Source organism: Bos grunniens, chromosome 18 (genome assembly GCF_055505025.1).
Source record: "Bos grunniens cultivar Pamir isolate PY7600 chromosome 18, Bosgru_T2T1.0, whole genome shotgun sequence".
In the NCBI taxonomy this organism is placed as follows: Eukaryota; Metazoa; Chordata; class Mammalia; order Artiodactyla; family Bovidae; genus Bos; species Bos grunniens.
Window position 1 is genome coordinate 54,120,689 of NC_141182.1, and position 22,858 is coordinate 54,143,546.

Consider the following 22,858-nt stretch of genomic DNA (forward strand, 5'->3'; position numbering starts at 1 on the left):
CTTGTCTCCAAACTCCTCATCGTGGCCCGTGAGGCCCGCTGTGATCGGACTCCTGAGATCTCAGCCTCACCACAGACCACGGCACCACGTACTGGCAGCGCTGCCCCCATGCCAGCCTCTGCCTGCTCCTGGGCGTGCCAGCCCTCTCTTGTCCTGGATCCTTTACCGAGAACACTCCCCTCCCAGCTACTCGGCTGGCTCGGCCTCCACTCCATGCAGTTCTCTGCCCAAACGTCATCCTGTCCTAAGCAGTACTGCTTCTCCCATCTCTCTTTTTCTCTTAAATTAAGATTTTTTTTTTTCTTTTTTGATGTAGATCGTTTTAAAAGTCTTTACTGACTTTGTTATAATATTGTGTCTATTTTATGTTTGGGCTTTTGGCCATGAGGCATGTGGGATCTTCGCTCTCGACCTGGGAAAGTCTTAACCACTGGACCACAGGGAAGCCCCCTCCCACTGCTTTCTCACTGCCTTTCATAGACCTCCTCACATCATCAGCAATTTAGTTATTTTCTGACAAACAGCAGCTACCGACGACAGAATGAACACAGGAGAGCTCCCCGGGGGGCAGTGACCACGTGTTGGGCTATGATCCCCAGGTCCTGGCGTGGGCCCAGGGCTGCCTTCAGTAGGGACCTGGCGTTTGATGGGGCGCGTGCAGGCCGGAGCCTCGGGCAGGGCCAGAGCCTCGGGCAGGGCCAGGCCGGAGGGGAGCTATGCAGCGCAGCAGCACGGAGATGACACCAGGGGAGGGCCACCCAGGACAGAATCTGTACATCCCACAAGGGATTGACAGCGGGTTCCGGAGCAGAGGAACCCACGATACGCTCCAGGAAGGATGTGACCCCAGATCATCGACCAGCCTCATGGAGGGGGAATGGTGGGTAGACACCCTCCAGACCCCAGGGCTCACCTCTTGATCTGCTCCTCGATCTGTTTCACCAGCAGCGATTCTCCGCCGCTGAGCCCCCCGGGCACCGGCGGGGCCCTAGGGCCCCCTTCGCTGGGCTCGGCGGCCCCGTTGAGCTCTAACGAGCGGCCCAGGAGGGAGCGCACGCGCTTGGACCGCATATCCAGGATGGTGTCAGTGTAGCCGACCTCTTCCAGGTACCTGCGGGGAGGCAGAACCAGGACAGGTCGGGCCGGGGAGGCGGAACCGGGGTGGGTCAGGCACCACATGGCTCCTTTCTATACCGCAGGGACGGATGCAAGCTGGGCCAGCCTTTTTGGAGAAGCAACTGAAGACAACACACCGAAATCTCACGTAAGCGTTCCCCTGAGCCTTTCTACGTGGGCATCACGCTGTCGCAGATGCTCGCAGAGACAATGTACATTTGGGGGACCTAAAGGCAGGGGCCGACCCACACGTCTGCTGATGAGGACTGTGGAAGTAGATGGCTGATGGGACACTAGGCACAGGATAAACGAGGCAGAGTGCCAAGTGCTCAATGCGTGCTCAGTCGCGTCCGATCCCTTGTGAGCCCATGGACCGTAGCCCACCAGGCTCCTCTGTCCAAGAATACTGAAGCAGGTTGCCGTCCCTTCTTCAGGGGATCTTCCCGACCCAGGGATCGAACCCGTGTCTCTTAACGGCTCCTGCATTGCAGGCGGATTCTTTACCACTGAGCCACCTGGGAAGCCCAAAGAGGAGAGGGCCTGCTCAATAAATAGCACAACAGAAATTGTAAGTTAAGTGTTCCTTACAATTCAAGTGTTTGTAGAAAAAAAAAAAAAAGAACGTCTAAGGATAGACCACACACAGACACATTTGTATCATGCCCTGCACCAGGCCTAGAAAGAAACACACTGAACTTCAGAGCAGTGATCTCTGCAGAGTGAGATTAGGGATGTCAGTAGAACTTCTGTCATTTACTCTACACACGAGCATTTATTACCCCCAGGATTACAAAACCTGAAGCCAGCTGAGACTGGCCTAAAGGCTAAAAAAACGGAAAAAATTCAACTATGAGTATCTGTGGCTTCAAATCACTGGAGACAGGAGTCCCTGGCTGGTCCTCAGGGGGCGCCCGCAGAGCCTTTTCTGTTGACCGTGACCTTGCCCCTTGGGCAACAACAGACACACCATCTTGGGCACGTGTGTGTGTGTCTGAGGCTCCCCTGCCCCCACCACCAGGGAGAGGCGGGGGAGGCAGGGCAGGTGGGGTGGAAGGAGCTGGGCTCCGGGGACGGGTTCCTAAGATCACACGTCAGACCTTCCACTTATTAGCTGAGATCTTCTGCACAGGTGCCCTCTCTGCACCTTGTTTTTTTCGCCTGTGAAAATGAGGGAAACGCTAGCAGTTACACTGCCCGGGGATTTCCGTGAGGAATCCTTGTGTGCCGGGCGTTTGGCCCAGCGCCGGGCACATAACAGTACCTGGCAGGCGTCGCCTGGGACAATCCTTCTGTCATCACTGTGTGCACGCCCTTTAAGCTAGCAACTGCAACTATCCTCTCTGACGTTTAGCGTAAGGAAATCAAGGATACGGACAAATAACTTCCTGGTGTTTGTCACACTGTCTATTAAAAAAATGCCTTCAACAAAATATACAAGAAGAGACTGGCCACAGGAAATTATGATTATCCACATAACAGATGATTACATAGGTCTTGAAATGATGCAACATAATTAATTTACGTGGAGAAACACTGACAACACTTAAAAGCAATGCCTTATGAAACAATGCAAAGGGGGAACCCCTGCTTTTATAAAACACGCACACACGCACAGATACATATACACAGACGAGAAAGCCTGTGTGTCAAAATGTTTACAGGCGCATGAAATTCCCTGGGTGGTGGAATTATGGGTGATTTTTGTTCTTTTCTGTGTTTTCCTGTTTCCCAAGTTTTCTAAAACACATGTATCTCTCTAATGAAGAGCAAAAAAATCTTAACATTACATCCTGGGGAGGGGAAAAGGGCATGTGGGATTGCTTTCCAAGTGTGGGGGTCTCCCAGGGCTGCCTCCTACCAGGAGTCTTCCCGTGCTCCACCCCCACAGGGTGATGGGCCCTCTCGGCTGTGGCCAGCAGGGATCCTGAGAACTCACGGTCCCCAATGGGGACAGGAAGGACTGTGGCGTCCCCGGGCTTATCTCCCTGGCCCAGCCTCCGCCCTGGCCCGGCGCGCACTCACTGTCGGAGAAGCTGCCGCCCCTCCTTCCACACCAGCGGGCTGTTCTCCAGGGTGACCGACTCCACGGGGCCATTGGAGACTGCAGGGTAGAGAGAAAGGAGGCGGGCTGTCTCGAGGGCACCATCCAGGCGCCCACCACCTCCTCCACTGGCCCTGTCCTCACCCTCAAACCCAAGTCGGTCACTGTGGAGCCACATGCTGGGAGGGCCTGGAGCCTCCCTCTTCCCCTGCCCTCCTCCTCTCTGGTCTCTTTGGGTCACTCCCCAGACCGTCCCCGGACTGTCTTCAGACTCTGTTCTGCTATTTCCCCACACAGCAAACGGGCTTGGCTCTGAACGAACAGGCAGATGACTGGCCCAGTCTGCCTCGGCCACTTCCCGGCTATGTGGACTGAGCAGGTCGGTTTACCTCTCTGAGCCTCAGTTTCCTTATCTGAGAAACGAAGTTAACAATCACAGCACCCACCTCTTGGGACTGCTGTGAGGACTGAATGAGGCAGCCTGTTTACTTTCCTCATCGAATATTTATCAGGCATCTATTATGTGGCCAGCTAGGTGCCTGGACTGTATTGGTCAACACAGACCTGTCCTTGTGGAAGGCACTCTGGTCAGCGTTCGACATGAAGAACGATGGCTACCGCAGCCTCACCTTGTGAACACACCACACTCTTCCACGTCTCCGCGCTCCTGGACCCTCCTCCCTCCACCTGGACACCCTCCCTACTTCCCCGATGGTGAACTGATGCCTCTTTCTAGGAGCTCCGACTCCCAGGGGCCTCGTGTGTCTCTCTGCCTCAGACAGACAGAGGGACAGCGGGCAGGACTCCCAGGCCTTCCCTGCCCTTTTCCTAGGAGCTCCGACTCCCAGGGGCCTCGTGTGTCTGTCTGCCTGAGAGAGAGGGTCAGCGGGAAGGACTCCCAGGCCTTCCCTGCCCCCTGCCCCCCAACAGAAGGGCACCATGAGTGAGACCCAACCACTCCCGGTCCTGGCCAAGCTGCTCTCCGTGGAGCATTTGAGACTCAGGAGTCCATCTCTGCTCTGTCACGCTCGGTTTGCAGGGGGCGGGCATGCGGGGAGGATCAGGCTGGCGTGGGTACCTGGTTCCGACAGTTCTGGCTTCTTCTCTCCCTGGTTCAGGTCTGTCCCAAATTTCAATTTATGGTATTTGGCCCTAAAAGGTCAAATGATGAATGAATGAGAGGCACCGAAGCGTCGACAGGGCCAGCCCTCGCCTCCAGAATCCCAGAGCCCGGGTTCTCGCTCTCCTCCGCCCTCCGCCCTGCCTGACTGGGAAGCAGCCGTGGCGGAGGCGGTGGCACAGATGGCACTGTGGCGAGCCCGCTGCTTGGGAGCCGGGCACACCAGGCTGCTGTCCCAGCTCTAGAGTCCTTGAAGAAGTCCTCTCCCTCCAGAAGCCTCACCTGCACCCATCGGGCCCCTGGAAGGGAGGGATGAGACGAGGACTGTGTGGTGTCTGCCACGTGGTGGGCCACCACCATGATGAAGCCGTTGCTTGCGGTCTGCCCTGAACCCCACCCACGAAGGCCTGTTCTGCCCCCCTCTCCTGGACCGTGCAGTACTGAGTCATGGAGGAGAGGATTCTCCCAGGGGCTCGATCCCTGAGGGCAGGCAGCCAGGGCACGGCAGGGCTCACCTCTCCTGCTTCAACGCGTATTCCAGCATCTTGATCCGCCGCACCAGGTCCGTCTTGAGATTCTCCTGCCCCTTCCTCTCTCCCTGGAGGAAGGCCACCTGAGCCTGCGGGTGGACAGAAGGGGGTGGGGGACGGCAGGGCTCAGGCTCGCCGACCTGTGTCCCGTGCTCGCTCGGGGCAGGCAGCTCCAGCACCCCCACCCCCGGGACATGCAGCAGCCAGTTCTTCAAGAGTGGAGACCCTGAGCCAGGGTTCAGCGGGGCAATGAGAGGGCGGCTGGATCTGTTTCCCTGTCACCCATGATGAGACGACTGAAGAGAGACTAAATGGGAACAGCTTGGGGCTCCCTGGGCCCCCACCTCTGGGGAGAAAGTGGGGGCGGTAGGTATTAAGAGCCCTGGGCGCCTCCTCCCCCATCCCCGGGCAGGTGCCGTCCCCGAGGTTGTTGGGGGAGGTGGCACAGCACTGTTCAAGCAGAGCTTCTGTCTCTGGGGGGTGTGGGAAGCTGCTTCTGGAGTCTAGGGACAGGAGTGGGTGGTTCGGCTCGGCTCCCGCTGCAATGCAACAGCTTCGCCGCCTGACCTCCAAGGTGGGGCCGACCGTCCTGGGGGAGTCAGCCCAGAGGAAGGGAGACATGTCACAGACATGACCCCGGACCCCTGCCAACCACTTCACACTGTCTGCTGGCCCGGTCTGCCCCTGTCTGCTCTGGCCTGTCAACGGGCCTTTTGGAGACACCAACTGCCTTCCAGGCATGCTCCTGGCCCCCGACCATGTTCCGGAAGCCCAGTGCCAGAGCCCTGAGTGCCGTGCTCCTCCCTGGCTTCCCCTCAAGTGCTCCTCTGACCCAGGCTGGGACCACCCGAGCTTCAGCCCTGGCTCGGCCACTTCCACAAGGCACGATCTTAGGCGGGTCATCAGCCCTCTCTGAACCACCCCTTCCCCTTCCAAAAAATGGGGCTCCTGAGAGTGCCTGCTCCTCACGTGTTAAGTTGTTCTCAGTCCAAAGCCTGGCACAGACGAAGGGCTAACAAATGTCAGCTCCCACCTCTTGTTATTTTTATTCTCTCAAAGTACTTAATTATTTGGCTGCATTGGGTCTCAGTTCTGGCATGCAGGCATGCGGGATCTCTCCTTGTGGTCCACAGGCTTCCCTTGTGGGCTTAGCTACCTGGCTGCATGTAGAATCCCAGTTCCCCGACCAGCGATCAAACTCACATCCTCTGCTTTGGAAGGCAGATTCTAAACCACTGGACCACCAGAAAAGTCCCGGGGCCCGGTTCTTCACGGGAGCTAGGATCCTCGAGACCTGAGACCATGGAGCAGAGGTGTCCGTGGCTGACAGGCCTCCTGCCCACCCCGGCAGCTGCGTCGTCCTGGAGCCGACCCTCACACATCACGAGCTTGCTGAAGAACTTCCGCAGCTCCCTCAGGAGAGCCCCCAGACACCTTTGCCAAGCGGTGAACATTCCCAAAGCCTTGCTCCAGGACTGTCCGTGGTTGGTGGCCTCTCAGATGCCCATGAACATGCTTTCTCCTCACCCTGGGGCTCAAAGAGCCCCGACCTCCCTGCCCCTGGCACTTATGCCCCATACGGCCCTGTGCCCAAATGCCTCCCGTCACCCGCCTCCTGCTCCAGGGACCAGGTCTCTCCCTCAGGTCAGTAAAGAATCAAATGTGGGCTGAGTACTGCTGAGCACTGCCCTGAGTGCAGGGCCAGAGGAAAAGGCACACTCAGGCACCGCCGGGGGGGCCACAAGTTCACAAACCCCTCCAGCGGGCAATCTGGCCACATCCACAAACATGTTAAATACACACTCCTTTTGTCCTAGCAGTTCCACTTCTAATGAGTTTACCCCGTAAGTATAACTGCAAGAGTAGACTTCCTTTCTTTGCATATGTTAACGCACAACAAAAGTATCTTTCATTCACTCCACAAATATTTACTATGTATCAGATACAATCCTGGACGCAGAACTGAACAAGATGAAGTTCATATTTTAGAGGAGGGTGTGGGACCAGCAGTGAACAAATAAATATGTGTCACAGATGTGCTACAGAAAATAAACCTCACCTGTCCACTGAGAGAAAGGGACTCCTCCCAATACTTCTTTTCTCTACGCTTTAAATCAACACGTGTGTACATAAATATCTAAGGCCACACGTGATCAACATCTTCGGAGTTTGAATTTATGTCCTTTGTGGATCTTCTCAGCCACCCAAATCAACGCTGTCTGGAGTGAGTTTTAGAAGGTGAGGGCAGTGGCGGAGAAGACGAGGTTGATCACCAAACATATGCCCCAGGTCCCTGTCTCCCTATGCCCTCGCCACTCTGGGCTTCCACCCACAAGTTTCTGATACTGGGTGCCTGCCCCGCCTGCTGAGCCCACAGGCGTTCCCCACTGGACACTGGTGACCGCCTGTGATGGGACAGGTTCAGGGTGCGGGGCTGGCGGAGTAACAGAGAAGATGAGCGCCTCCTGGCCCCACAGAGCCCTCAGTCCAGGGCACGGGCCGGGCACAAGCAGCCACAGCTAACACACGACTCGACTCGGACCCCAGGAGGGAACAGAGGAGGGTGGGGAGGAGGGACACCTATGTGAAGAAGTGACAGTTCAGCTGAGACCTGAGCCTGGTTAGCAGGCAACCAGGGGTGGAACGCGCAGCTGGTAGAGAACAGCAAACTCTACAAGGGCCGGTATGGCTCCATCTGAGAATGCGTAAAAGGGTTAGTGAGGGAAGTCAAGAGAAGCTTGTCGGCCTGACAAAGAATCACAGACCATGCAAACGAGTTTGAAACCCACCGTAAAACACAGGGGAAGCTATGGAAGGGCTTTTTCAGCAGACGAGAGATGTCATCAAACCTGCTCAGGGGTGGGGGCAGGGAGAGGGACAAGCTAAAGGCCCAGAAACCAGTCACAGAAGGAGGCAGATCCCAGAGAGAAATGAGGGGGGCTCAAACCAGGAACAGGCAGGGGGGTGAGGAGTGGGTTTAGGGTACTAAGGAGGTGGCCCTCACCTGTGGGGGATGAAAGTGGAGGGGGAGAAGCAGGGTCAGAGTCACGCCCTGCTCACCCCCATGGCCTCCCTTGCTCCCTGAGCGCCCATCCAATGATGATGCGAGAATATCACTCTGCTCTGTGGTCCCCTTCCCAGTTCCTCCGGCAAAGAAAGGCGAAGGAGAACCAGAAACACGTGGGTGAAGTGTCCTGAGCTGGTGGAATGCCACAGAGAGGGGAAGCGCTGGGGGCCCGGCCCTCCCACCCTGCGCACACCAGCGGTCACAGCCACACGGCCGCGGCTGCCTGACCTGCCGGGGCCGCGGCAGGCTGGCAGGCAAGGCTGGCATCTGGAAGTTCTCTACCCAACCAGCACCTCCGCCCACTGCCACTGAGACAGGGTGGCAGCCTCTCCTCCGGCTGTTCCCTCCCCATCCAGGCAGCACGGGAGGAACCTGGCTATCTCAGTCCTCCCCGGAGCCCTTGCTGACTCTCCCCATCCCAAGCTTTCTGTCCCCCCGCTCCCGGGCCCTTCAGTCCCATCTGGCCCTGTGTCTCCTGCACTCCACTCCCTCCTCCCCAGGCTCTGGCAGGGTTGAGTCCCTGTGGATCCCTCAGAGCTCCTTGTGAGGCTGGCGGGGGCGGTGGAGGGGCAGGGGGCGGGGACCAGCTCCCCATCTTCTCCACCTGCAACAGTGTACTCGCTGCCCCTGCTCATCCCTGAATGTCCAGTCAGACCCCCACCCCCACCCCCTCGAGGTTCCTCTTGTCCTCAAAAAAGCTCACAGCCCTTTGCAGAAGTGCCACAGCCACACCACTGAAATATCAACTGCGTGCGAACCTCTGTAACCCCCTGCGCAAACCAGCCTTCTCCGTTAGCCTGGAAGTTTCTGAAGGGCAGAAACCTCATCACCTCCTTCTCAGAATCCCCCCACGATGCCAGCTCCCTGCTCCCATCTTCCGGGTGCCTCCTGGCAGGACCTCCCAAGAAGTTGCCTTTTCTGCCATTCCCCCACACTGATTGTCTGGTGCCAGGAGCAGCTGCACAAAGAAGCTATTTGGAGAAGAGGTATTCGGGGTTTATGGGGAATCTGACGCAGTCCAGGCCTTGAAGGCTCTCGCGGGAGAAGTCACACCTCTCTAAGTGATAAGTGCTCAAGTAAAAGTGTATAAAAAGAGGTGCCGCTGCGGGGAGTGTAAATGTGGGACAACTTGGCAGAACCAATCACCAGTTTATAAACACGTCTATTCCTCCACCCCACCTGTTTATTCTGCTGTACACTCACACAAGAGGGAATACGAGGACAGTCCCTGCAGCCACTTCCAATGGGCAAAACCTGGAAACTACCAAAAAATCCATTAAGGGGACACAAACTAAATGAGCTGTGGGCGCAGACACCCGCGGGGTGCAGTTCCCAAAAATAATAAGCGCTCTGTGTGCTCATACGAAAGAAGCGCAAAAGATGTATAAGTACGTGAAAATAAGTCACAAAATGATGCGTGTAATAGGATGTAAAAGGCAGGAGGAGAAGGGGACGACAGAGAACGAGATGGCTGGATGGCATCACCGACTCGATGGACATGAGTTTGAGTAAACTCCGGGAGCTGGTGATGGACAGGGAGGCCTGGCGTGATGCAGTCCATGGGGTCACAAAGAGTCAGACACGACTGAGCGACTGAACCGAATGGAATAGGATTTCATATATTACACACACAGAGCTAAATTACTTTTATAGCAATAATAGGGTTTGGGGGAGCGGCTCCTTCCCTTCTCACTCACTTGGGTGTGTGTGTACATCTATACACACAGGCACTTCTGAGATCCTTGAAATTTACTAATGTAACAGAACAACGACAACAAAAGAGTACAAAATAAGTGACGCTGGAGCCCGGACAAAGGACAGCCCAACGGGGCACAAACCACCACTTCCACTCAGCCTCCAAGAAGGATCACTAAGTGCAGAAGCACACGCATCTCTCCTCTTGCTGGTCTCAAAGATGAGGCAGCAGCATGGTGGGTGCTGTAGGGTACCGTGGTCTGCTATGACCGCGTGGATGATCCTGGGAAGGTCACTGAGCTGCCCTGAAACAAGCTTGTCATCTGTCCTGGGCGTCAGATGGGTATAATCCATGGGCTTGAAAGCCCAGAGACCACCCCTGCCACCCACAGGCTGTGACCCTCGATATATTTCTGACCTTCTCCAAATCTCCACTTCCTCTTTTGATTATTTTTGAAAAGGAAGGGAAGGGGAATAACATTCCCCACCCTCCCAGAATGTTGCAAGGACTAAGCGATACCATGTATCTGCCGTGTCTAATACAGTGTCTTGCCCATAATACATACTCAATAAATAGCAGCTGCTATTATAATTGCTAAATAAGGGCAATGTCCTTGGCCCTGTCTCCACAATGGGGGTATTGAGAAGATCTAATAAGACCCTGGGCAAGCGCTCGGGAAGTGGAGATGGGATACCATAGCAAGGGGTACTTACATAAGGCTTTCTCTCCCACCCTAACCCCAAGCCTCAGCTACCACACAGTGAAGATCCCTTTCGGGGTGGGAGAAGTGTGGGATGCTCTCTTTAGTCATCCTAGGAAGAAAATTCTAATCTGGTTATTTACTTGGGTCCCCACCTCAACCAGATACGAAACAGCAACTCAGAAGAGGAAAGACCAGATGCTAGAAGGAGATACTGACTTCTGCTAACAATGCCCCAACCCTCCAAATCCTTGCCACTGGGATACCAGGCTCCTCAGGACACTGTGCCAACTGACCCACACTTCTCAAGGTCACAAAACCCAGCCCAGCTCCTCAGCCTCTTCCAAATATCTCAGGACACCTCCCTCCCCGAATCTACTCCACAAACCATAGGATCCTTTCCCAGAAACTTCCACGAACACCTCCCACCCCAGGATCTTTCTGAAATGTTTCCTCTGGCTGTCTTCCTGCTCCTACAAAAAGGCTCCCCATGCCATGCCCCAGGTCCCCCGATTCCTCTTCACTGTCTCCATCCCACCGCCTCTCCACAGCTGGCCAAGTTTGACCCTCCCATACTCCAGTTCGGGGGTTCTCCATCTGACATCCCACACACCTCCCATCTCACGGCGGGGGCCCCCACGCCTCCATATCCCCAAAGAGTTTCGGCTCTCCGTTCTCTTCCAACACAGGCTCCTGGCTCACGTCCTGCCTCCATTCGTGCTTCCAACCCTGGGACCCCTACCCTGCACTCGGAAGCCAGGCCTGCCGGGGCTCCCCAAAGTTTCCTCCTCAGAGGAGAGGTCACACACCTTCACGCCCCCCCACCTCCCGCCCGGAGACCTTGCTCCGCATCCTTGGAGTCCTCAACACAGCCGTCATTCAGTCCCTCCAGTCCAAACGCTCCGAAACACCCACCCGTCCCGGGCTCCCGGACTTCCTCTCTCGACTCACACGGGCTCCCCGCCCCGGTCTCGCCCCCGGCTGATCCCAGGTCACCCCCGACGCCCCCTCTCACCCACCCGGGGTCCATCGGGCTCCACCTCCAACGCGCACCTGGTCGGGGACGGAATGCGGAGTCCCTCGTGCGGCACCCTGGGAGCTTTTGGCTCACTCGTATACAAGACCCCTCCATCCTCTCCCAACGCCCTTCGCTGAGCTCTCCTGGGGTCCCCTCGGCCTCCCGAGGCCACTTTCTCAGGAACCTTTCCGCCAGCCGGTTCACTCCTACTCCCCCTTCAGCAGGCTCGAGTCGCCCGCGCCGCCTTCTCCCGGCGACCGCGCGGGCCCCCCTCCCGCCGCCGGCCGCCCGGGTGCCCTCCGGACGCCCCTCGGCCGGCCCCTCACTCCGGCTCCCGGCCGGTCGCCGTCCCCTCCCGCCCCCCCGGCCGTCCCGGCGGCCATTGCTCCAAGATGGCGGCGGCGGCGGCGGCGGGTGAGGCTGGGCCGGGCCGGGCGGGCGAGGGTCGGGGGTCCCGGGGGTGTGCTCACCTGCAGCTCGGCGCGCTCGGCCTCCCAGCGGGCTTTCTCCGCTTCGAAGCGCGCCCACTCGTGCTGGATAAAGTGTAGGATCCCGGGCAGGCTCAGGGGCTCCGGTCCCGCTGTGGGACCGGGGCTGCCTCCGCCGCCACCGCCTCCCTTGGCAGCCGGGCCGGGCCCGGGGACGGGGACGGAGACCAGGGCCGCCCCCGTCGGGCCGGGGCCCGCGCCGGAGCCCAGCGGGCGGCAGGAGGAGGCGGCGGCGGCGACGGCGGCGGCCGCTCGCTCCTCCATCATGGAGGCCCCGGGGCCGGCCCGCGCGCCCGCTGTGCCTCGCGCGCCTGCGCGGCCGCTCCAGTCCTCGCGCGCGCGCTCGGTGGGGGCCGGGGGGGCGGGTGACGGGAACGAAGTCGGGCGCGCGCCTCGCCCACCCGGGTCGACCCCGAAGGCGCGCGCGTGGGAGGGGGCGCGGGGCGGAAAGGGGGCTCGCGCCCGGAGGAGGGCAAACGAGATCCAGGCCCCGCGCGAGGGTCGCCCCTGGGAAACGCGGTACTTGGGGAGGGACCGCTTTCTACCCACCTCCTCCCGTTTCACCCCAAAGAAAGACTCTAGCCCTCTCCAGACCCAAATAGCACTCTCCTCCACAATCACTGTCACTCTTTGAGGGAAAGAACTACCACCAGGGGTGGTTTCAGCAATGACCCCATCCTGATTTCTGGCCCAGGTCGGTTGTCATGGTAACTCCTCCCAGTCTGGAACACCCTTAGCCTCCCCTCCCTTCCACCTTTGTGGTTATGGAGCTCCAACACTCTCCTGGCCCTGCACCAGGAAGAGGTTGCTAAGGTAACCCAAGTCCCTGGTGGTCCTTATGCCCCTACCCTCATCGGTTACTATGGCAACCTCACCTAGCACTCAGGTAAAAAGGACCCCAGCCCCAAGGACACTGCTGAGGGAAGCAGCTCTTTCCCAGCCCCTCCCCCCAGCCACACAGTTGGCATTACCATGGTAACCATCTCCCCCTTTCCCATCGTGGGAGGTCTGTGGACCAAACCAACCAGGTGTTTTTATTTAGAGATGCTCTGCTGAGAAGTAGTTGCTATGGTTACAAGGCCTGGCCCATCCCCAGAGAGGTGAGAAACAAGCAAAGCGAAGTCCTGGTTACTATGGTAATGGGGGCAGTCCCCCTTCCAGTGACCCTAAGACCCACCACGGTAAAGGACACTTTAAGATTGTCTCTCAGGATGGAGTGGGTCTAGGGAAGGGGTTGTCATGGTAACACCTTCTGTCACTCCGAGTCTGACCTTTCTGGACACATTTATGAAAGAAGGGGTGGTTATACGTTGCTATGACATCCTTCCCATCTCACTTTTGTAGGTGAGATGAAATTGTGTTCTGTTGTGTGAAATTGACTGATTTGGGGTCTCCTGGTTTCTCCTTCCCTCAGCGGTGCAGCTGAGCTGGGCTGGAACCGCCCCCCTGAAGCTCCCTCATCCTGCAACCTAAAAGGTAAGAAATCCCTCAGTGTTACCAGCACTCATGGGGAAACTGCCCTTGTCCCCAAAGGTTTCTCCACACGTCAGACGTTTTCTTTATCCATCACATTACCATTCTACAGATGCAGCCATTGAGACTCAGGCCAGGTGAAGCCTGGCCTGAAGTGAGTATCGATCCTCTTACACTGTTTCGTGGGCAATGGCAGGACAGTCTCAGCTTAACAATCCTCTCCTCACTGACCACTTTTTCTCGCTCACACCCGCTTTTGTTTTCCTGCTCTGTCTATAAGTTGTTTGCAGGGATTTTGTCTGTCTTACAGCCTCTGGAAGGACCTGCCCAACCACTGTCTGGTTCATCCTGGGTCTCCAGAACACAGAGGACACTCAATAAATACCTGTTTGTTGAGTAACGGGTTAAATTAATTAACAGGTCATATTCAGCTTTGAAAGCACCTGTTAGGTGAGGACTGGGAAAAGAGGGTTGTCTCACTGAAGATGGGCTGAGAGTCGGACTGTCTTTGTGGACCCAAAAGAGACAGCCAAGTTTATTGGCTAAAATCAGAACTCTGAACCCAGCTTCCCCATCCAGTCCTGGGTTGGCCACTTCCCCTCTGTGTGACCTGCAGCAAGTGACTTCACTTTTCTGTGCCTCAGTTTCCTCATCTTTTAATGTGATCAAATGTGAAGATTAAACGAGTTTACACTGGTAAAATGCTTAGAATACAGTCTGGCACAGCATGAGTGGCTAGAATTGCTGATATTATTATGATCCTGTTATGATCTTTCAGAAGCCTCGTTTCACCCACTTGGCCCCAGTGTTTTTGAGTCTTTACAGTTGGGGAAGCCAAGACCGAACTTGTCACGGTACTAGATGAGTCCTCTCTCTCTCTTCGCTGGTCCCATCATCTCCTCGTTTGGCTCTCACACCCACTGGTCTCTGAGAAACCAGCTCCCGTCCTGTGTTCTATTGGGCACCTCCTGGCCCAGAGTCAGCCAGACAGTGCCTAGTGAAAGTCAGGGCTGGGGGATGGAGACCTGGATTCTGCTCCCTCTGACCTTCCTCTCTCTGGGGCTCAGGTTCCACATTTGAATAACAGGAATCAGTCATTCTTTCCACGCAAATTTATTGAGCACCTGGAGTGGGCAGGGTACTGAGCCATGTTCCAGGTATACAACATGAAACAAAACAGACAAAACAAGACACAAGATAAGTCACATCTACATGAGAACTATTAGGAGAGGAAAAAAGACATAGGAAGTATGAGGGTGATAGGGTGAGGCATTTTAAGTAGGGTTGCCAAAGGAAGGGGCCAAGATCTGATGGCTGGCGAGGCGGGGGTGGGGGGCATGCAGCTGCTGCTGGGCCGGGAGAGCGTCCAGGCAGACGGAACAAGTGAGTGCTGCAGCTGAGGTCTCCCGGGTGTATTTGGAGAATGGTGGTCCACGTGACTGCAGCTGAGTGGGAGAGGGCAGGGGTCACGTGGGGCTCTGTGGGTCCCCGTGAAGACTCTGGCCCTCCATTTGAGTCAGTCTCCAGCCACAGAAGGTTTGAGAGCAGACGCGGGCAGGACAGGATCTAAGTCAAAGTGGAACAGGATCCCTCTGGGCTCCGAGTGGGACCCAGACCATAGAGGACAAGGGTGAAGCAGCAGGATGGTCTCTATTTTTTTTGTAAGTGAAGCCAAGCAGTCCTCAATTTTTAATTTTTACTTTTTGGCCACACAGCGGCATGTGCAATTCTCAGTTCCCTGACCAGAGATTGAACCCGCATTGGAAGCGCAGAGTCTTAACCACTGGACCACCAGGGAAGTCCCAGGATGGTCTCTTTAGAATTGTTAGACGATTCTGAAACCACCTAAGGGTCTGTTCTGTGCTTCTGTGTACTTGCGCGCTAAAATTCTCAGGTTTTTAAGACCCCAAACATTCTGTGGTTTCAAAGTCTCCTCCCCCTACTGTAATGTGCGTTGTCCGAGCTCAGGAGTCTCGTCTGTCTCTTATGTTATGTGTCCACGGCTGGGTCCCCACTGCCTAGGACAGTGCCCTCTGTGTTGTAGAGTTCCACAAATAGATGCTGAAGGGTGAAAGGAAGGAGGGGTCCATGGAAGGTCCAGAAGTCAATTCCAAGGTCCTAAAGAATAACAAGTCACTCTGAAAGTGCAACGCAGATTCTTAAGCGCCATCTGAATTGGATCAGAGAAGGACAAGCAGGCCTGGATGGCTGAAGGGGATGGGAGGGTGTTCCTGGTGGGTGAAAGAGAAGAGACAGGGAGACCAGGGCAGGGCCCCAGGTACATAGCCCCCGTGCAGCCCTGGGGACCTGAGTGGGCTACACAGACACACAGAAACCATGTCCCAGGTCATCATCTTTTCTCCAAGTACATTTTCAGTGTCCAGCTGCATGCAAGGAACACAGCGGTGATCAAGACAGCCCTGGCTCTGTCCTCTTGGGCTCACAGTCTAGTGGGGGCAGACAGACCCATTCCCAGACAGTGGCAAACCAGAATGGGCAGCCCAAGGGCTCTGGGAGCCTAGAGGGAATTTCTCACTCAGCTGGTGGTTCAGGGAGGGCTTCCTGGAGGAGGGGGGCATCTGAGCTGAAGCCTGAACATAAGCAGGAGTTCTCCAGAGGAAGAGAGGCATGGGGAGAAGGTGTTCAAGAGAGACTCTTCCAGGCAGGAGGAACAGGATATGCAAAGGCTTAGAAATAAGACTGTTTGGGAATTCCCTGGTGGTCTAGTGGTTAGGGCTCTGAGCTTTCACAGCTGTGGGCCTGGGTTCAATCCCTGGTCAGGGAGCTAAGCTCCCACAAGCAGTGCAGTATGGCCAGAAAAAATTTAAAAATCGTGTGTGGTGGGGGTGAATAAGACCTGTTTGAAGCAAAGCCCAAGATGGCTTAGGCTCAGAATTCGAGGAAGTGTGGCAGGAGACAGGGCTGGGCAGGCAGGTCACACCTTGTGGGACATTGTGAGAAACTTAGACTTTCTCCCCAGAGCACTAGGGAGCCATGGCAGATTCTGAGCAAGAGAAGGTGTGCTTTCTGCAGACCCCTGTGGCTACCATGAGGAAGGGGCTTGGTCAGGAGACCAGGAGGAGGCTGAGTGGGGATCTGGGTGAACCTGGATTGAAGCAGGAGCTGGGGGAATGAAGAGGAGGGGTCAGAAGTACTCAGGAGGGAGGAAGATTAGCTGGGTCTCTAATGTCTCCCTTTCTGGGACGGATTGAACCTAAGATGATCCTTCGTGAGGAAACTGTTTCTTGAGTATCTGCTCAAAATGGGGCGAGTTAGTTATTCCTTCTATGCTGGAAACCCGCGCAAGCGTCAAGTTGTGATGAGGAAAGGGAGACAGCGCCACCTGGGGGTTGCCTAGAAATGTGACCAGTGAACAGACCGTAGAGGGTGCTCTATGGAGCATAGCCTTTCCTTTGATGCAGCCCACTCTACTTTTTTGCGGGTGGGGAGAGCAGCTTCCCAGGTGGCTCTAGTGATAAAGAACCTGCCTGCCAATGCAGGAGACCTAAGAGATGCAGGTTCAATCCCTGGGTCGGGAAGTTTCCCTGGAGAAGCAAATGGCAAACCACTCCAGTATTCTTGCCTGGAGAATCCCAAGGACAGAGGAGTGTGGTAGGCTACAGTCCATAGGGTCACAAAGAGTTGGACACGAGTAAAGCGATTTAGCATGCACATACTCTACTTTTTAAAAAATGATTTTTTAATTGTAACAAAAGACACATAGCAAGATTTGTCATCTTAACTGTTTTCAAGTGTATAGTTTAGTAGAGTTATGTATATTCATACTATTGGGGAAGCAATCTCCAGAACTTTTTTGTCTTGCGAAACTGGAATTCCATTCCCATTAATTAACAATTCCCTTTCTCCTTCCCCATGGTCCCTGGCAACCACCATCTACTTCCTGTTTCTGTGAGTTTGACCCATTCCATTAAAAAAGAAAATTAATTAGTGGCCAACGTTACAAATTGGAATTTCTGACTCAAAACTTCTAGCTTTTCTTGCAAAACCATCTGGCTGATCATCAGGAAAGAGATGGCCAGATGGCACAGGATTTGAGGAAGTGAGGAGGAGACAGTAGGGGAGAGGGGCTGGATGGCCACAGCTCTGACCCCAGGGCCACAGTGTGGGAGGGGAAGGAAGGAAAAGACCTGGGGTAAGAGCAGGCAAGGAAGGGGTCTGGGCATTTGTAACTGAACCCGAAACTGAAGAAGTTGACAATGAATAAAAGGGTGGGATTGAACAAGGAAGACGGGAAGGTGGTTCATTTGATAAAAACTTCTGAGCATCTAGTGTGTCCCTGGCTCTGGGCTGGGTGGCTGTGGGGACCCAACAGTGACGAAGACAGGCTCTGGACCCCCCTCACACAGCTTGGTCCCTACCCGTAATGAATTAGAGTGGTAAGCTAGAGTCAGAGAACCTGGGGGAGGCTGAAGCAGACCAGAGAGGGGGCTGAAGGATCCCAGACTCAGCCTGGGATCAGGGAGGGCTTCCTGTAGGAGGAAAAGTAAGAACTGAAAAATAAAGGGCAGGGAGAGGAAGACAAGGCTGAGGATGGGTGGGGGAGTTTCTGACACCAGTTCCAGTCTCCCCTTTTATCACCCCACCCCCACCCCAGGATACCCCGGAAGCTCGGCTAGGGCCTGACTTCAGCCCCATGCGGCTCACCCGCTGCCAGGCTGCCCTGGCAGCCGCCATCACCCTCAACCTTCTGGTCCTGTTCTACGTCTCATGGCTGCATCACCAGCCCAGGAGCTCCCGGACCAGGGGTTCTCGCCGTGGATCCACCTCTGGCCCCCGTGTCACCATCTTGGTGCGAGAGTTCGAGGCCTTTGACAACGCGGTACCCGAGCTGGTGGACTCTTTCCTGCAGCAAGAGCCCACCCAGCCGGTGGTGGTGGTGGCCGACACGCTCCCTTACCCGCCCCTGGCCCTGCCCCGCATTCCCAACGTTCGCCTGGCGCTGCTCCAGCCCGCCCTGGACCGACCCGCCTCAGCCTCGCGCCCGGAAACGTACGTGGCCACCGAGTACGTGGCCCTGGTGCCCGACGGGGCAAGGGCCGAGGCACCAGGCCAGCTGGAGCGCATGGTCGAGGTGCTCCGAGCAGGCGGCGCACGCCTGGTGGCCGCTCCCATCGCTTCGGCCAACCCAGCCCGGTGCCTGGCCCTGAACGTCAGCCTGCGGGAGTGGACCGCCCGCTACGGCCCAGCACCCTCCGCACCGCGCTGCGACGCCCTGGACGGGGACGCCGTGGTGCTCCTGCGCGCCCGCGACCTCTTCAATCTCTCGGCACCCCTGGCCCGGCCCGTGGGCACCGGCCTCTTCCTGCAGACCGCCCTCCGCGGCTGGACGGTGCAAATGCTGGACCTGCCCTTCGGCGTGGCGCGCCAGCCTCCACTGGCCACGGCCCATGCGCGCTGGAAGGCGGAGCGTGAGGGGCGCGCACGGCGGGCGGCGCTGCTGCGAGCGCTGGGCGTCCGCCTGGTAAGCTGGGAGGGCGGGCGGCTCGAGTGGTTCGGCTGCAACAAGGAGACCCCGCGCTGCTTCGGGACGGTTGTGGGCGACACGCCGGCCTACCTGTACGAGGAGCGCTGGACGCCCCCATGCTGCCTGCGCGCACTGCGCGAGACGGCCCGCTACGTGGTGGGCGTGCTGGAGGCGGCTGGCGTGCGCTACTGGCTGGAGGGCGGCTCGCTGCTGGGGGCGGCCCGCCACGGGGACATCATCCCGTGGGACTACGACGTGGACCTGGGCATCTACCTGGAGGACGTGGGCAACTGCGAGCAGCTGCGGGGCGCCGAGGCAGGCTCGGTGGTGGACGAGCGCGGCTTCGTGTGGGAGAAGGCGGTGGAGGGCGACTTCTTCCGCGTGCAGTACAGCGAGAGCAACCACCTGCACGTGGACCTGTGGCCCTTCTACCCCCGGAACGGGGTCATGACCAAGGACACGTGGCTGGACCACCGGCAGGATGTCGAGTTCCCCGAACACTTCCTGCAACCTCTCGTGCCCCTGCCCTTTGCAGGCTTCGTGGCGCAGGCGCCTAACAACTACCGCCGCTTCCTGGAACTCAAGTTTGGCCCCGGGGTCATCGAGAACCCCGAATATCCCAACCCGGCGCTCCTGAGTTTGGGCGGAAGCAGTTGAAGCTGCCGCGCCTGCTCCCGGCGTCCAGAGAACATTCAGGCACAGGGCGCTGTCCTCTGCTTGGTGCAGCTGGAGTTTGGTGGGCGGGCCAGGGATGCGAAACCGCCAAGCCCCGGATGTCAAGGATGCGCCCTACCCAAGAGTTCCAGAACCGGGGCTCTGGGGCTGGGACAGTTTTTGAAAGAGAAGGAGAATATGAGTGTAGGTTCTGGGGTCAGACTGTCTTGTTGCAATTTTTCTGTGCCTCGGGTTTCCTTTCGGTTTTGCGCGCGAACCCTCGGAGTCTAGCGCAGAGCCCAGGACGCTTGGCTGTTGAGTTGCTTTCGCCACTAGAGGGCGACCTTGTCCTACCTTGGTGCCAAGGCAAGCATAAGCCCAGGACCTGGGTTCACTGGCTTTAACGTCTTTTGAGACTTTGGTCTTCGCTCTGGTCTCTTGCGCTTGGCTGGACAGGATAACAATCTGCACACCACCACCACCACCACCCCCTTTTTTTTTTTTTTTTTTTCAGAAAATGACCTCCTTCCCTCCTGGGCGAGCCCTGGGGGGGTGCATGCTGCTATTCACCCCATCTTGGAGAGAAGGAAGCAGGCTCAGAGCTCAAAGATGCAGATATGGTTCTGGATCCCAGCCCCAGGCCACTAAACTGTGTTACCTCATTATTTTAGCTCTCTGCACCTGTTCGCCCACTCGCAAGGCAGGATGAACAGTCCTCATAGCTCACATTTACTGAGCACTTACTGTATATCAGGCTTCGTTCTCAGCATTTCACACGGAGTAACTGACTTATCCCTCACCTCTACTGTCTGAGGTGAGAGCTGCTATTATTTTAATTTTACAGAGGAGAAAACTGATAAAGTCTCTTGTCCAAGGCCGGACAGCTTGGGAAGTGTCAGAGTGGGGGACTCGAACCCAGGCTGTCAGTCTGGAGACTTCACTGCCGTTGCCCACATCGTCTTTGCAGATGTGGTACCCCAAGGTGGGGGCTTGGGAAGCCAAACCACTTAGCAGGTGACGCGGTGGCAGCCTTCCTCTGGTGATTGGGCACCTCAGAGGAAATCCTGCTTGGACATGTACCTCCAATATGCGTGTTTATTGCTAAATTATATCCAGGCACTACTGGCATTCTGTATATTAGTAATACAGCTCAACTTATTCCATTTTAAAATTAAAAAATAGAGAGGGCTTTGTTGATCAGCCTTATCCCAGTGACATGTCCTGCACACCCCTTGGGTATGTGCACTTGGCTTTGAGAGCACAAGCTCTGAAAAGGGAGAGGCCTGGGTTCAAATCCAAGGACTGCTGTGTCCTCCCATTATGAACTTGGGCCATGAGGGACTCTGCTTCCCTGCACCTCAGTATGCACCTGAGAAGTAGGTAACGGTGATCCTTGACCTGCAGGAGTAAAGGGGTTTTGAGTCAGGACCAAGTGTGGCTCTTGTCTTTCTTTGTGACAGTAGGCAAGTCACTGCTTCTCTGAACCAGTGGAGGGATTGGTGATCTTGCAGAAGTGTGAAGCCCTTGGAGGAGAAGGCTTCACCAGTGGCATTCACTAAATGCCACTTCGGCCCAATCTCCAGAGGCTCAGACATCCCAAGCCTGACCTCTTATAATGCAGCCTCTGTTTCTAACCACTGAACCTGCCAACTGCTGGCAGTCTGTTGGGTTCCCAGGGAACATTCTGGAAACTTACGGGGATGATTCAGGTTATTGATGTGGTTGGACAGTGTTCTTGGCTCTCTGCACAGTCCAGGGAAATGTCTTATACGCAGAGCACCTGCACACAACGAAGCAGGGACCCTTGTCACATAGTGTTTCAAAATGTCCCATCAGACATTCACGAAGGACTGGTGATATTCAAAATATTTTGCAACTGGTATGGTAATATAAATGTATAAATCAATATATATATCACATTTTAAAAATATTTTTTAATTCTCAAAATGATCAAAATTATCTATATATCCATACTTCTTATTGCCAAGAACCTAACTTGAAGCTCAAATCACTTAAATTATGGTAATGGTTTTGTTTCATTTAGAAATTGTTGGTGTGACTTCTTGATTGACACAGCTGTATATGCATATATACATGAAATATATGTACATATATATATTTAAAACAACCTTTTCTTAGCTGTGGTTTGAGAAAGGAACCACATCATATGCTTCTAGCAACTTTCCATTAAATGAGAATCATTAGAAACTTGAGATCTCAGTAGATAAAGAATTTCTCTTAGACTCAAACTTAGTGTGTTGGTGTTTTTTTTTTTTCGAACTCTCTGCAGTTCCTGAACTTACAGCAATTACGTTTGAGACTTTTCTAGCCCTTAAAATATTGTGTAATCACTTTGTTCAATATCTTTATATTCAACTAAGTAATGGGATGACAGAAAACCTATCAAAACAACTAACTTGAACTAATAAGTTTGTTGCAATTTGTCTTTTTGAATTGTACTGCTTTCTCAATTACTCTTATACTGTTCACCAGCCAGAACGGAAGCTTTTTCAATATTTTAACAACCAGCCCATCCACATTAGCACAAATGAATGAAATTTCAGCCCTACTTGGAAAACCCTGGTTAAGAATTATCCAAGTCCAGAACTAGACTCTCCTTGGGCAAACACAAAGTCCTTATTGGATGGTTTTCACTAGTTCTGAATTTTCCAGGAAGTGCAACTACCATGAAAGATGAGGGAAGTATCAGGTTTTGTTCAAAGCTTGGCCAGGGATTGTCAACAATATCAAAAAATCATGTTCCACCTGGTTCTCAGTAACTTGATACTTATGTTGCGTGTTTATAGCAGACTAGGGAGCTGCCTACTTTACAGGTGTAAATGTTTGGTTTTTCTCAGCTTCTGGGGAGATGGCCCCACATATCTGCATATTGAAATACATATTATAAGTTTTTATCGTTTTTTTAAAGTTTTTATTTATTTGCTATTTTGGCTGCACTGGGTCTTCCTTGCGGTACACAGGTTTCTCTTATTGTGGAGCATGGGCTCAAGAGCTCTCAGGCTTAGTAATTGCGGGCTGGCCCAGTGTTCTTGCCTGGAGAATCCCAGGGACAGGGGAGCCTGGTGGGCTGTCCTCTCTGGGGTTGCACAGAGTCGAACACAACTGAAGCGACTTAGCAGCAGCAGCTAGAGTTAGTCACTTAGTCGTGTCAGACTCTTCGCAACCCCTGGCAGGACTGTAGCCTACCAGGCTTCTCTGTCCATGGAATTCTCCAGGCAAGAAACCAAGGTAAACCATTCCCTTCTCCAGGGGATCTTCCTCACCCAGGGATCAAACCTGTGTCTCCTGCATGGCAAGCAGATTCTTTACCATCTGAGGCACCACGAAGGGAGGGTGGCCTACCACAATGTGGGATCTTAGTTCCGCAATCAGGGATCAAATCCATATCCCCTGCGTCGGAAGGTGGATTCTTAACCACTGGACCACCGGGAAAGTCCCAAATTCCTATT

At 55.1% G+C, this 22,858-nt stretch overlaps 2 protein-coding genes across 13 annotated transcripts in view; one reads left to right on the top strand and one right to left on the bottom strand.

The window, feature by feature from the left end:
• The window catches only part of STRN4 (striatin 4), a 24,924-nt gene extending 12,861 nt beyond the window's left edge, over nt 1-12,063 (bottom strand). For 9 of the 12 annotated variants that reach the window (XM_086353279.1, XM_086353269.1, XM_086353270.1 and 6 more), the window contains exons 1-5: nt 11,759-12,063; nt 4,793-4,896; nt 4,236-4,309; nt 3,139-3,217; nt 914-1,111 (exon numbers count right to left, since the gene is read on the bottom strand). In XM_086353279.1, the coding sequence (XP_086209405.1) occupies nt 914-1,111; nt 3,139-3,217; nt 4,236-4,309; nt 4,793-4,896; nt 11,759-12,043 (740 nt within the window). In that variant the 5' untranslated portion in view covers nt 12,044-12,063. Of the gene's footprint in view, nt 1-913; nt 1,112-3,138; nt 3,218-4,235; nt 4,310-4,792; nt 4,897-11,323; nt 11,618-11,758 lie in introns of those variants that run through there. The other 3 variants (XM_086353275.1, XM_086353276.1, XM_086353274.1) reach the window with 3 other exon arrangements.
• FKRP (fukutin related protein) lies at nt 11,568-21,637 on the top strand. The gene is made up of 3 exons (XM_086353283.1): nt 11,568-11,702; nt 13,191-13,252; nt 17,865-21,637. Exon 3 carries the CDS (start codon nt 17,904-17,906, stop codon nt 19,389-19,391), a length of 1,488 nt encoding a protein of 495 aa, XP_086209409.1. The 5' UTR covers nt 11,568-11,702; nt 13,191-13,252; nt 17,865-17,903; the 3' UTR covers nt 19,392-21,637.
• Nucleotides 21,638-22,858: the final 1,221 nt, after the last annotated feature.